The sequence below is a fragment of the Diceros bicornis genome, chromosome 4 (assembly GCF_020826845.1).
Source record: "Diceros bicornis minor isolate mBicDic1 chromosome 4, mDicBic1.mat.cur, whole genome shotgun sequence".
Lineage (NCBI taxonomy): Eukaryota > Metazoa > Chordata > Mammalia > Perissodactyla > Rhinocerotidae > Diceros > Diceros bicornis.
This window is the reverse complement of record NC_080743.1, coordinates 59,523,709-59,536,816: the sequence shown is the minus strand read 5'-3', so window position 1 is coordinate 59,536,816 and position 13,108 is coordinate 59,523,709. Positions and strand designations below refer to the sequence as shown.

At 40.2% G+C, this 13,108-nt stretch overlaps 1 protein-coding gene across 5 annotated transcripts in view; it reads left to right on the top strand.

Moving 5' to 3' along the window:
- Positions 1-1,391: 1,391 nt before the first annotated feature.
- The window catches only part of GON4L (gon-4 like), a 79,206-nt gene continuing 67,489 nt past the window's right edge, over positions 1,392-13,108 (top strand). Inside the window, exons 1-3 of one of the 5 annotated variants that reach the window (XM_058539401.1) lie at positions 1,392-1,408; positions 3,283-3,813; positions 8,745-8,936. In XM_058539401.1, coding sequence (XP_058395384.1) covers positions 3,309-3,813; positions 8,745-8,936 — 697 coding nt within the window. In that variant the 5' untranslated portion in view covers positions 1,392-1,408; positions 3,283-3,308. Of the gene's footprint in view, positions 1,409-1,519; positions 2,950-3,282; positions 3,814-8,744; positions 8,937-13,108 lie in introns of those variants that run through there. The other 4 variants (XM_058539404.1, XM_058539400.1, XM_058539399.1 and 1 more) reach the window with 4 other exon arrangements.

Here is a 13,108-nt window from a genome sequence, read left to right as displayed (position 1 = left end):
AAACAAAATTCTATACTGCCTGCATTTCAGTATCAATTGTCATTATGTAATGCATTTCTGAAACCACTAAAGGTTATTATGCAAACTTTCTTAAACTTCAGAAGCTCTGATTAAAGACCAAACCTGGTGATGGTTGCACAACTCTGAAAATTTACTGAAAATAATTTAATTGTACAAGTAAAACGGATGGATTTTGTGGTGTGTAAATTAAAGCTCTTAAAAAAAAAAAAAGACTAATGAAGAGTGCCAAAGTTAATCAGTGTTGGATATTTCTCTTCCAAAACTGCAAGGGCTTAGGACAGAGTGAGAGAGAGAGTGAGGGAGAGAGAGAGAGCGAGTGAGCCAGCAAACCAACAGATCTGTGTATTCTGTAGGTTCAAAAGCAGGACGCAAAGGAAGCTCCAGGCTTCTCGAGACTTCCTTGGCATTTGGGAGAGTTAGGGTGATTCAGGTTAGAGTCAGGATATTGGCGGTTATCGCCATGATTACATCAATTTCACCCTTCATTTTGGCTGTGGACATTTTCATTCTATCGGATTCTGTTTACAGATAGGATCAGGTCAAATAGATTACCTAAATGCATAAATATTTGTTGGTGGTTCACCTGTAAAATGAGAGAATTGAATGTATTTTTCCAGCCTTGACATTCTGTTCTTCTAGAAAAGTGGAAAGAACATGGTTCTAGGAGTCACTTATTCATTCAAAACACATGTCTTGAATATTGACTATGCCCCAGGCACCTTCCTGGGCACTGGATCAGTGCATTAGAAGCTAGAGTTAGGATACCTGATTCCCCTTGATAGCTGTGTATCTTTGTGAAATCACCTACCCAGCTGAGCCAGAAATTTGTCCTGCTTAAATTGGAAGGTATAATAATATCTATTGTCCTATAGGGTTTATTGTGAAGATCAAATCACATATGGTAACGTAAGTGAAAGCATTTTGTAAAATGCAGAGTATTATACAGATATGAATAATTACTACTGATTGAGTCCAAGACTGCTTTAGCTTTATTCACGAAACTGCACTATTTGTAACCCAGAGATTCCTCTTTCCGAAATTTTATGAATTCTCCATTTCCTTGGTCCAGTATTCCAGGTGTCTCGCGGTGAGAAGGATTAGATGTCAAACTAAACCTCTGAATCTCACTCCCTAGTTTTGTTTTGAGTAGGATAGCTCCATGGACAGAGGAAAGCGAGGTATTGCCTTTAAATTTTTTTGCCAACAATTGATGTACTAGCTCTGTGGCTTCCTTCCGCCCTAAAATAAGATGGCGCCTAGTGGTTGGCGCATGCTCCTGCACGACCTGACGCCGCGCACCGCGACTCGGGTGCGCGCACGTCAGCCGCTGCCGTTGGCTGACTTCCGGTGATACGGGAGCTGAGTTTCCGCGGGATCGGGCTGGCTGGTGAGGGTACTAGGTTGTGTGCCATGGGGCCGGGAGAGGCAGGTGGGCGCTGGACGCCTGGGCGAAGGATGTCCAGGCAGAGGGGGTCGGGTCTGAGCGCTGGCGCGGGGTGCATGACGGAAGGTAGAGGTGTGAAGGTGTCTAGCTGGGGAGTAGGGACTTGGGCCAGCGCTCGGCGCCGAGGTGAAAAGCCCAGTTAGAACCCCTTTTTGCAGTCTTTTCCCAGGAGAGGCCCGCGCTGGGGCTGCCTCCGGATTCGCTTCATTCACCCTGTTGATCTGACTCCAGTTCCCAAAGTGGGGGCCTGGTTAGAGCTTCTGCTGAGTTTGAAGTGCCTGGAGCCCATCCCTGCACGCTGCTGGGTTTGAATAGTAGCTGCCTGCCTGCCTTTCTTTTTTTTTTCTTTCTTGGACGTCAGTAATTCATCGGTGAAGTATAGGACTCGCCTAAACTACTGCTACTCCACTTCTTACCCACTCACTACCCTCCTTCACAGCACTCAGCGGAATCTTAACGTGTTTATTGAGCTTTAATTACCAAGATAAGGACATCAGTTGATTTTGGGGGCGGGGGAGGAATCTCTGCTAGTGTCCTGGAGAAACTGAATTATGGAGGTGTAAAACTAACCTTATAGTTCTGACTCTTAGAGTTAGAAAGAACTTTATTTTGCAGTCCACTAGTCCAAGCCTTCATCTAGTGCTCTTACAGGTGGGCATTCAGACTTTGTGTGAGCATTGTCGGTGATGAAGAACTCGCTGTAACACAAGGCAACTTATTCTATTCTTGGACCTATTTTATTGAGAGTAAAGTTTTTCTGGGTAGAAAGATGCAGTCAGTTTCCATGTAATGCTTAACTCTTGGTCCAAATGCTGCATAGAATAAGCACAGAATAGGAAGTTCACACTCTCTTGCTTTCATTCATTCATTTATTTAGGGAACATTCATTGAGTATCTACAATAGGGCAGATACTGCTGGGTACTAGGGGTGCTAGTTGAAAGAATCCTTTTCCTCAAAAGCACATAGTTTTAGGGAGAGGGAGACAGGAAGGACAGACAAGAAGCAATCACAAAAGTGATAAGTACTATAAAAGAGGTTTGCAAACAGGTGCGGTAAGAACATAAAAGAAGATACCCTCCAGTTTTGGTTAGTGTAGCCCTTAAAATGTGATGATTGGAATTGAAGCCAAGAGTCCAGAAGTAACATAATATAGAGAAGAGTAGGAATCTCTCTTTTCAACGCAAAATTTTTGTTAATATAGCCTAACCTTCTTAAACAACCACGCTTTCCTTTTTGAATGCTTCTGTTAGTGGAAATACCTGTTTATGAAAACAACAATAGCAAACATTTATTGATCTAATAAATTATTATCTAATGACATAGGTGCTATTTTTATTTCATTTTATAGCTGAAGAAACTGAGATTCAGGTTAAGTAACTTATGCAAGGTCACAAAACTGGAGAGAAGCTGACTTGGGAAACAAATCCAGACAGTTTGACTCCACAGTTTGCTCTCAGCATCATGCTATTCTACCTCCCTGATGGTAATAATAATAGCTAACACTAATCACTTACTATTTAATTCTTATAACAACTCTATGAGATAAGAACAATTATTATTTTTTACAGTTGAGGAAACTGAAGTTAAGAGAGGTTAAGTCACTCAGCTAAGATAACATACTAATCAGTAGTAGACATAGGATTTGAACTTTGGCCCTCTAACCACTGTCTCTCATCTCCCACCTAATGGGAGATTGTGCGTTTGGTGTAAAGTACTGTGTTCATGATTGAACATGAATAAGTGAAAAGGTATTTGAGGAAATGTTATTATCATTAATTAATACAAAGGTGATAAGAACTTGCTTTTATCTTTTCAGAATGGCACAAAAGTGGGACTTTTAAAATGTTGCCCTGTAAGAAAAGAAGATCTACAGTGACTGAGTCCCCAGAACATCAGGGCAGCCAGGAGGAAGATGACTTAGACCTAGAGTCAGCTGTTAAACCAGAATCTGACCAGGTTAAAGACCTGGGATCATTGCCACCGTCCTGGGGTCCAAATCATGGCAGAGGAGCTGGTCTCGATGTACAGTCTGTGCAGGATGCAGGAAATCAGCTTTGTATGGAGGATCCATCTTCGAGCTCTAGGGTGCTCACCCAGGACGCAAATGCACCAGTTCTAGAAGCTGTTGATGTGGCCATCTCTCAGGGAATCACTCTACCTTCCTTGGACCCTTCCCAGCCCCTTAATATACACATTGGTAGAGGAAAACTCCAGGCCACTGGCTCAAGGAGAGGGAAGAAAATTACAGGCAGGTCTGTGACAGTTACCCAAGAAGACAGAGATGATCATCCCATCACAAAGGAGCCTTTTTCAGGAGAGCCTAGTGAAGAAGTCAAGGAAGAAGGAGGTAAGATATGAAAGGGCTTTAGGCTGCATTTTCCTTGTCAGTACCAGTTTACCATTGCCTTTGCCCTTGTCACTGCACTCGCTGCAGTTTCTGAAAGGAGAGACTGATTGGTATGCAACTGGAACTGTGGTGCTTGTAAGGGTCAGCAGTGAACTTTATGAATGGGTGGAGACTTTCTTTTCCCCTCCCATTCCCTAGATCCTCGTCTGTATCCTTTTCTTTCCTTTCTCTTATTCTTTCCTGTCTGGAGGGATGAACCATGTATGGCCTTTGTGATTTGGTGGGTATCTCTGAAGTGGGGCTAGTGGAGGAGGAGGACCAGCAGCGTTTTAAAGCGAGAAACTACTGCCTGGGACATTGGGTGAGGCTCTGCAGAGATGACACAACCCTTAGGACTTGAAGGATGGGTTAGTTTGACAGAATGACGGCGTGGGGTATCATAGGCCAAGAACAGCATGCGCCGAGGCACAGAGGCAGAGGCAGAAGAGGATGGTGACATAGTTGTTGGAAGAAGTGGTAAGAGGTGACTTCAGAGTGGTAGATTGTGTTTAGATTGTGAAGGGCTTTGTTTTTCATGCTCAAGTGTTTGAACTTTTCCTATATGTGATAGCCAATTAGTAATGGATAGCCTTTATCCATTCTTTCCTACAAGAAGCACAAGGCATAGTTCTACCTCAGGAAGCTTATATAGTTGAGTTGGGAAGACAAGGTATAAACACATAATTCATTTGGAGGAGTTTAAGACAATATGTGATTAAGTGCTAGGGTGTGTGGTACAGGTAGTTAGGATTTTTTGAAATTGGAACTTGACGGGTTGATAGGATTCGATAGATTGTGGGGAAAGAGCGTAAGTAGAATAGTATGTTCTGCAAACATGTAGAAGTGCTGGGTTTGTGTGGGAGTGTGATGTGGCTTCAGATAGGAAGGGTAGATCCAGATTATCCAGAGCCTTGCTGTTATCCCCTTAAGACCTTATAAAGCATTGGAATAGGATGTTGGCAGTAAGGGTAGAGAAGAAAGGGTATATCTTAGAGACATTGCAAAGAAACAATTAGTATTGCTCAGAGACTGATACCATTTGAGATATCTGGACTGGGGGATGGCAAAGCATGCCTTCATGGGAAAGGTATTTGAGGGGTTGAAAATGAATTCACCTTTAGTATATGGAACATAAGGTGACATTGGGGCCATCAGGGAAAAACAGATCTGAGATGGAAGTTTGGTAAGAGTTAGGACTATAGATGTTCAAAGTGTTAGTTGTGGTTCTTCTTCATGGAAAGGAACCTGGAGGGGGAAGACAGCCTTGGGTGGGGGAAGAAGATAACAGAGAAGGAAAAACTGGAGAATAGTAAAAGTCACAGGAGGGAGGAGAGTTTTAAGCACAAAGTACTTTATTTAAAATTTAGTGACAAAGGAGAGATAAGGATAATGATGCCTGAGAAAAGGTTACATTTGAAATTTGGTGATCTTGGAGAATAGATTTAGGAGAAGTTTTTGGGAAAAGGCGATCAGATGATGGAATTAAAGAGGGAGGGATGAAAGCAGTGGTGATAATTTTTGCAGTGGGAGAATGGGAACTAGCTAGAGGAGGCAGCAAGATTATTGAATTTTTTCCTTCAAGCTGGGTTGTATTTGTGACATGAAGACGGGAGGAACTGGAGGCAAAGACAAGATTAAAGTGCTAGAGAAGGAATGGATAATAAAGTAGGGGTTCAAAGTCACTCAGCTATTGAAGAGTGGAATCTAGAGGGTTTTTTTTTTTTTTGGTGAGGAAGATTAGCCCTGAGCTAACATCTGTTGCCAATCCTTCTCTTTTTGCTGAAGAAGACTGGCTCTGGGCTAACATCTGTACCCATCTTCCTCTACTTTATATGGGATGCCACCACAGCATGGCTTGATAAGTGGTGCGTAGGTCCGCTCCTGGGATTTGAACCTACGAACCCCAGGCCGCTGAAGCGGAGCGCACGAACTTAACCACTACGCCACCGGGCTCACCCCTCTAGAGATATTTTTAATGGTCAGTTTAAAGATATCCAAGTGTAGATAAAAAGAAATAAACATTTATTGTTTAGAGTTATCTGTAATACTACTCCCATTCAATAAGCTAGATAATTGAAAGCTGATTCTACCACTTTGCATTTTATCTGTATATACAAGTAATACCAGTAAAAGAAGTACGTTATGAATGTCTATCCAGAATCCTTTTTGTCCCCCCAAGTAACTTTTTTTTTGCTAAATAGAAATGTAACATACAAAACAAAGGAAGAAAGAAGATTGAAAATTCATATATGTGCATTTTGGAAAATACTGAAAAGTTTAAAGACAAAAATAAAAATCACCCATAATCTTATTAGTCAGATTAATTACTATTAAAATTTAGTGCATATTCTTTTTGCTTTCTTTTAAGTAACATTTTAGTTTTCTGATTATGATTATGTGGGGAAAAAACCCAGAAAAAACATCTGGGTTATTTTGAAGTATCAGTATTTTGTTACAGTTGGCACACTGTTAAATCATGTTTCTAGACTGCAGGTGCTAGTGATTAAACCTTTCTCTGTATTGGTGTTTATTCTAATAGAATTTTAATTGTTTTAAAATTGATTTACATACCCTAATTTCTCCCTATGCTTTTTTTCTTTCTATTCCTTCTAAAAATGAGTAATTTAGGCAGATTTCAGCTCATAATTAGTTGGTTTATACAGTTCTCAGCTAATTATTTTCATGTTATCAATTTATGGTTCTCAGGCTGGCAGTAAACAAGTTACAGATATGCTCTGAATAAGGCTTTTCCTTCTCTGTCTCTCTACCCTTCTCGACCTCTCTTTCTAAGGTCTTTCAGCATCTTGCACATTGATAGAGGAAGGGAAGAGTGGGGTCCAAAGGGGTTCTTCAAGAGGGGAATTGAGAAGCAATGTGATGGAGTGAGAGAAAAAAAGTTTGCAGAGAAAAGGCATATTTTCTCTATAGCGTGTACTGCCACTGATAAACTGTAGGGACGGTTTTAGAATAGTTCCAAATATGGTTTAGGTAGTTAGAATATCAATGGCAGTTCTACCTACCAAGGTGAGCTTCTGTATTTTGCTTAGATGTAAAGATTCTGGTATGTTTGTTTAAAAAGTCATTTGTGTCACTTCAGCTTTTAGAATATTAGACATTAATTCTAAAAATTATTAAAGATTGTTGATTAAATGGGAAAGCTATGCTGTGCTATTGATTAAATTTCCCTGTTATAAGAAGTTTGGCTGAGAGGAATTTTGATTTGATGGATTTATGATTCAGCTCCTGGTTATACAGTCCCTGTTAAAGCCAAAGCCTTTAGGCTTTTTGACATTGTAAAGTGATCATGGGCTCCAGAGTAAAGGCAGTAAGATCGAGAGCAAATACAATTAAGGATGGATTCATGCTTTATTTTTAAAAAAGGCTTTTTTTTTTGGGCCGGCCCCGTGGCTTAGTGGTTAAGTGCGCGCGCTCCGTTGCTGGCGGCCCGAGTTCAGACCCCGGGCGTGCACTGACGCACTGCTTCTCCGGCCATGCTGAGGCCGCATCCCACATACAGCAACTAGAAGGATGTGCAGCTATGACATACAACTATCTACTGGGGCTTTTGGGGGAAAAATAAATAAATAAAGTTTAAAAAAATAAAGGCTTTTTTTCTTTCTTGGAGGGGAGTGTCCTCCAATTTAAAATCATGTTTATGCCGGTCGAAACTGCTGATGTTGATGAGCTAGCAGTTCAAAAAAGTATAAAAGCTATCTATTTTGAATGGAACTCAGTGACAAATAATCTGATCTCTTTTTGAAAAAAAGTGTTTTTGATTGTGTGATACATAAACATGGAAAAAAATTCATAAATACAGAATGTACACAATGAAAAGTTAGGCACTCTTTCACTCTGACCTCTTGTTCCTCAAGTTCTATTCTCAGAAGCAATCACCATTTAACAATTCCTTGTGTATATTCTATAGATATTCTGTGTATCCACAAGCCTGTATATATTTTTCCCATGACAACTTGATTCTTTTTTTTTTTTTTTGTGAGGAAGATCAGCCCTGAGCTAACATCCATGCTAATCCTCCTTTTTTTGCTGAGGAAGACCAGCTCTGAGCTAACATCTATTGCCAATCCTCCTCCTTTTTTTCCCCCAAAGCCCCAGTAGATAGTTGTATGTCATAGTTGCACATCCTTCTAGTTGCTCTATGTGGGATGCCGCCTCAGCATGGCCGGAGAAGTGGTGTGTCGGTGCGCGCCCGGGATCCGAACCTGGGCCACCAGTAGTGGAGCGCATGCACTTAACCGCTAAGCCACGGGGCCGGCCCCAACTTGATTCTAATGTTTCCTTTTGATACTGTGAATGTTTGCCTTTTTAATGCCCCTCCCCTCAAAAGAAAGAAAGGTAGCACTCATTAAGAGTTGCCGTAGGAAAAGAGAAAGTTGTCTAGTGAACTGTAGAATCATATATTTATAATTTTATAGTGATTTTTACTCTAATGCTCTGTAAAATTGATTTACAGTCAGAAAGTTCAGGACATTTTATAATGTATATCATTTATAGTTGGTTAGATGTGGTATTAATGGTTATCTATATAAAATGTCCCTTTGTCATCAGAAATATATCCCCCCCACCCTACAGTTATAAATCTGATTTTTCCATAGGGAAAAAAATGCATAGCTCAAAGTGTATTAGAACTAGAAAAACCTTAGCAATTATCTAGTTCAATTCCCTGACATTACAGATAAGTGAATTGGATCTGAGCTTTGATTTCAGTATTTTTCTTAAGATACGGTCTTTAAGAGAGAGGAATGCCTATATAGCATATGCATCATTAATGAAGTTAACTAACTAAAAAGGACTCTATAATGAGATGCTGATTTCTACAACAGAGTGTGACTGAGAATGGGCAAAGTGTGGAGCAATATTTGTGATTCTTCCAGGAAAACCTCAAATGCATTCTGGAGGGGAGATGCCTTCCCTGCCATCAGGCAGCCACTCTGCAAAACCAGGGGCCCAGCCTAGGAAATCATCTCAGCCAGATGTCTGTGTCTTTCCTCAAGAAAAGCCACTCAGGACGCTAGCTCACCAAACTGAGGAAGAGATAGAGGATGGTGGACTCTTTATTCCAATGGGTAGGCTTTCTTTTTCTTTTTTTTTTAATTTACAAATCCCTCTTGGGCCGGCCCCGTGGCTTGGTGGTTAGGTGCGCGCTCCGCTGCTGGCGGCCCGGGTTCGGATCTCTGGCCATGCCGGGGCCATATCCCACATGCGGCGGCTGGAGGGATGTGCAGCCGTGACATGCAACTATCTACTGGGGCTTTGGGGGGAAAAGGGAAAAAAAAATCCCTCTTTACTGAGGTATAGTATGCAGAAAACTGCACATATCCTAAGATATCCCAGTTCAGTGAATTTTCGAAGATTGAATACGCCCCTGTAACCAGCAACCAGATCAAGAAACAAAATATTACCAGTACTCAGAAGTCCTCTCTTTCAGTTATTACCAATACCCCACCCATGGGTAATCATCTTGACTTCTAGCAGCATAGATTAGTTCACCTGTTTTGTACTTTATATGAATGGAGTCATATGTTTGTATGTTGTGTGACTTTTTGCATTCAGCATTACATTTATGAAATTGGTTCACATTGTCGCAGGTACTTGTAGATTGTTCATTTTCATTGCTGTATAGTATTCTGTTGTTTGAATATTCTACATTTTCTTTATCCATTCAACTCCTAATGGGCATTTGAATCCAGTTGTAGGCTACTCTGAATGGTGCTGCTGTGAACGTTCTACTATAGATCTTTTGGTGAACATATACACTTAATTTTTGTTGGATGGAATTGCTAGGTCATAGAATTAGGCCTCAAAAATTTTTTGAAATATTATAATTTTTGTTATGAAATTTAACACATACAGACAAGTGAATAAAGATTTCTTTATTCAACTTAACAAATAGTTTTAAAGTGAACACCTGTGATTTCTTTTTCTTATTGCAAATACTAGACGTTCATTACTCTGTAAGTTAGAAGTAGTGATAGTGGACATCCATGTCTTGTATCTGAGCTTGGGGGAAGGTGTTCAGTATTCCTCCATTATGTATGACAATAGCTGTAGGCTTTTTATAGATATATTGTATCAGATTATGGAAATTATTTTCTTTTCCCAGTTTTCTGGGAGTTTTATCATACATTGAATTTTGTCAGATGCTTTTTTTATCTCTATTAAGATGATCATATGGTTTTTCTCTATTCTGTTAAAGTAGAGAATTACATTGATTCTTTTTTTTTTTAAATTTTTTTCCCCCCCAAAGCCCCAGTAGATAGTTGTATGTCATAGTTGCACATCCTTCTAGTTGCTGTATATGGGATGCGGCCTCAGCATGGCCAGAGAAGCGGTGCTTCAGTGCGCGCCCGGGATCCGAACCCGAGCCGCCAGCAGCGGAGCGCGCACACTTAACCGCTAAGCCACGGGGCTGGCCCTCATTGATTCTTTTTTAATGTCAGGTTTTTTGTTTTTTTTTTTTAATTTTTTTGTGAGGAAGAGCAGACCTGAGCTAACATCCGATGCCAATCTTCCTCTTTTTGCTGGGGAAGGTTGGCCCTGGGCTGACATCTACGCCCATCTTCCTTTACTTTGTATGGGACGCCACCACAGCGTGGCTTGACAAGTGGTGCATTGGTGCGCGCCCGGGATCTGGGCCTGCGAACCCCAAGCCACCAAAGTGGAGCACGCACACTTAACCGCTATGCCACCAGGCCAGCCCCAAATGTCAGGTTTATTGAGAGGGAACTTAACATACAATAAAATTTATCCAGTGAGTTTTGAAAAATGTATATAGTTGTGTAACTACCACCACAATCAGTATATGGAACGTTTCTGTCACCCTACAAGTTCCGTCTTCCTCTTTGCAATCCTCTATCCTCAGCTTTTGGCAACCACTCATCTCATTTCTGTTCTTACTTTTGATAAGATGTCTTTCTATTCAGTTTTGCATTTTCCACAGTGTTATATATATGATGTTATACTGTATGTAGCTTTTTGCATCTGTTATCTTTCATTTAGTGTAATGCTTTTGACATTCACTCAAGTTTGTTCCTTTTTGTTGCTGAGTAGTATTCTGTTGCATGGATGTACCACAATTTGTTTTATCTGTTCACCAGTTGATGGGCATTTGGGTTGTTTCCAGTTTTTGGCTGTTATGGACTAAAGCTGCTAGAAACAGTCACATATAGGTCTTTGATAGAAATAAATTTTCTTTTTTCTCGGGTACATAACTAGGAGTGGCATTGCTGGGTCTTATGATAAATATATGTTTAACTTCATAAGAAACTTGCCAAACTGTTTTCCAAAGTGGCTGTACCATTTTATATTCCTGCCAGCATTGTGTGAGTTTTTATAATTGATCCGCATCCTGCCAGTTGTCAGACTTAAATTTTATCCATTCTAGTAGGTGTATTTCCTTGTGGTTTTAACTTGCAGTTCTCTAATCAATAATGATATAGAGCATATTTTTCTGTGTTTATTGGCCATTTGTAGATCTTTTATGTTGAAATATTTGTTTGTTATTCTGTTGTTTGCTTTTATTTCTTTTGTAATTTCTACATACTTTGCAGGAGATACTTTGAAATTATCCATATATCCTGTTTTTCCTCAAAGTTTTGCCCACTAGGTTTAGCATCCATTGATGGCTCGCCTACAACAATTATTACTGTGTTGTTTTAATGGTGATTTTTTGTTTGTCTCGTTCCTTCTACATTTATTAATTGGAATTTTTCTGTAAAGAACTGTCCCTTCTCCCTCATTTATTTGTTTATTCAATTTTTGTGTGAGTATGGACTCATGGATATTTATTATTTGAGTTATCGTGCAATACTATCATTATTTATTTTGCTCAAATTGTTTTGACATTAGCCATGGGGAGCTACTTCAGGTTTTATTTTTATGGATTATGCTTTTGGTGGCATATCAAGGAACTCTTTGCCTAGTCCAAGGGCACAAAATTTTTCTTCTGTTTTCTTCTAGAAGTTGTACAGTTTTACATATTACATTTAAGTATATGATTCAAGTGGAGTTAATTTTTGTGAGGTATATTTGAAATTCTTTTTTTGCATATGGATGTCCAGTTGCTTCAGCACTATTTGTTGAAAAGATTCCTAATAATGTGTGAGGTATATTTGAAATTCTTTTTTTGCATATGGATGTCCAGTTGCTTCAGCACTATTTGTTGAAAAGATTCCTTTCTCCATTAAATTACCTTTGCAGCTATGTGAAAAAAAATCACTTGGCCGTATTTGTGTGGGTCTTTTCTGGACTCTCTATTCTATTCCGTTGATCTGTGTGTCTTAACCTTTCGCCAATACCACACAGCCTTGATGACCATAACTTTATAGTAAGTCTGTTTTTTTTGTTGTTTTTTTTTGATGTGGAAGATCAGCCCTGATCTAACATCCGATGCCAATCCTCCTCTTGTTGCTGAGGAAGATTGGCCCTGGGCTAACATCAGTGCCCATCTTCCTCTAATTTATATGGGACGCTGCCACAGCATGGCTTGACAAGCGGTGTGTTGGTGTGCGACCAGGATTCGAACCTGCAAACCCTCGGGCCGACCAAGCTGTGCGCACACACTTAACTGCTGTGCCACTAGGCCGGCTGCTTTAGTAAGTCTGGAAATCAGGTAGTCTGAATCTTCCGACTTTGTTCCTTTTTTTTTAACAGGATCATTGGGCTATTCTACATCCTTTGTATTTCTGTATAAATTTTAGAATTGGCTTGTCATTTTCTTCAAAAATACCTGCTGGAATATTTATTAGTAATGAATCTGTGGATCGATTTAGGAATTGCCATCTTAACAATATTGAATCTACTAATCCATGAGCAAGATATCTCTCTCTACTATTTATTTAGGTCTCTTAATATTTCTCTCAGCAATATTTTCTGGTTTTTAGCATGTAAATTTTTCACATATTTTCTTAGATTTATGAAACACCTAAGTTTTTGTTTTTTTTTTGTGTGAGGAAGATCAGCCCTGAGCTAACATCCATGCTAATCCTCCTCTTTTTGCCGAGGAAGACTGGCTCTGAGCTAACATCTATTGCCAATCTTCCTCCTTTTTTCCCCCAAAGCCCCAGTAGATAGTTGTATGTCATAGTTGCACAGCCTTCTAGTTGCTGTATGTGGGACGTGGCCTCAGCATGGCTGGAGAAGCGGTGTGTCGATGCGTGCCCCGGATCTGAACCCGGGCTGCCAGTAGTGGAGCGTGTGCATTTAACCGCTAAGCCACGGGGCCGGCCCGAAACACCTA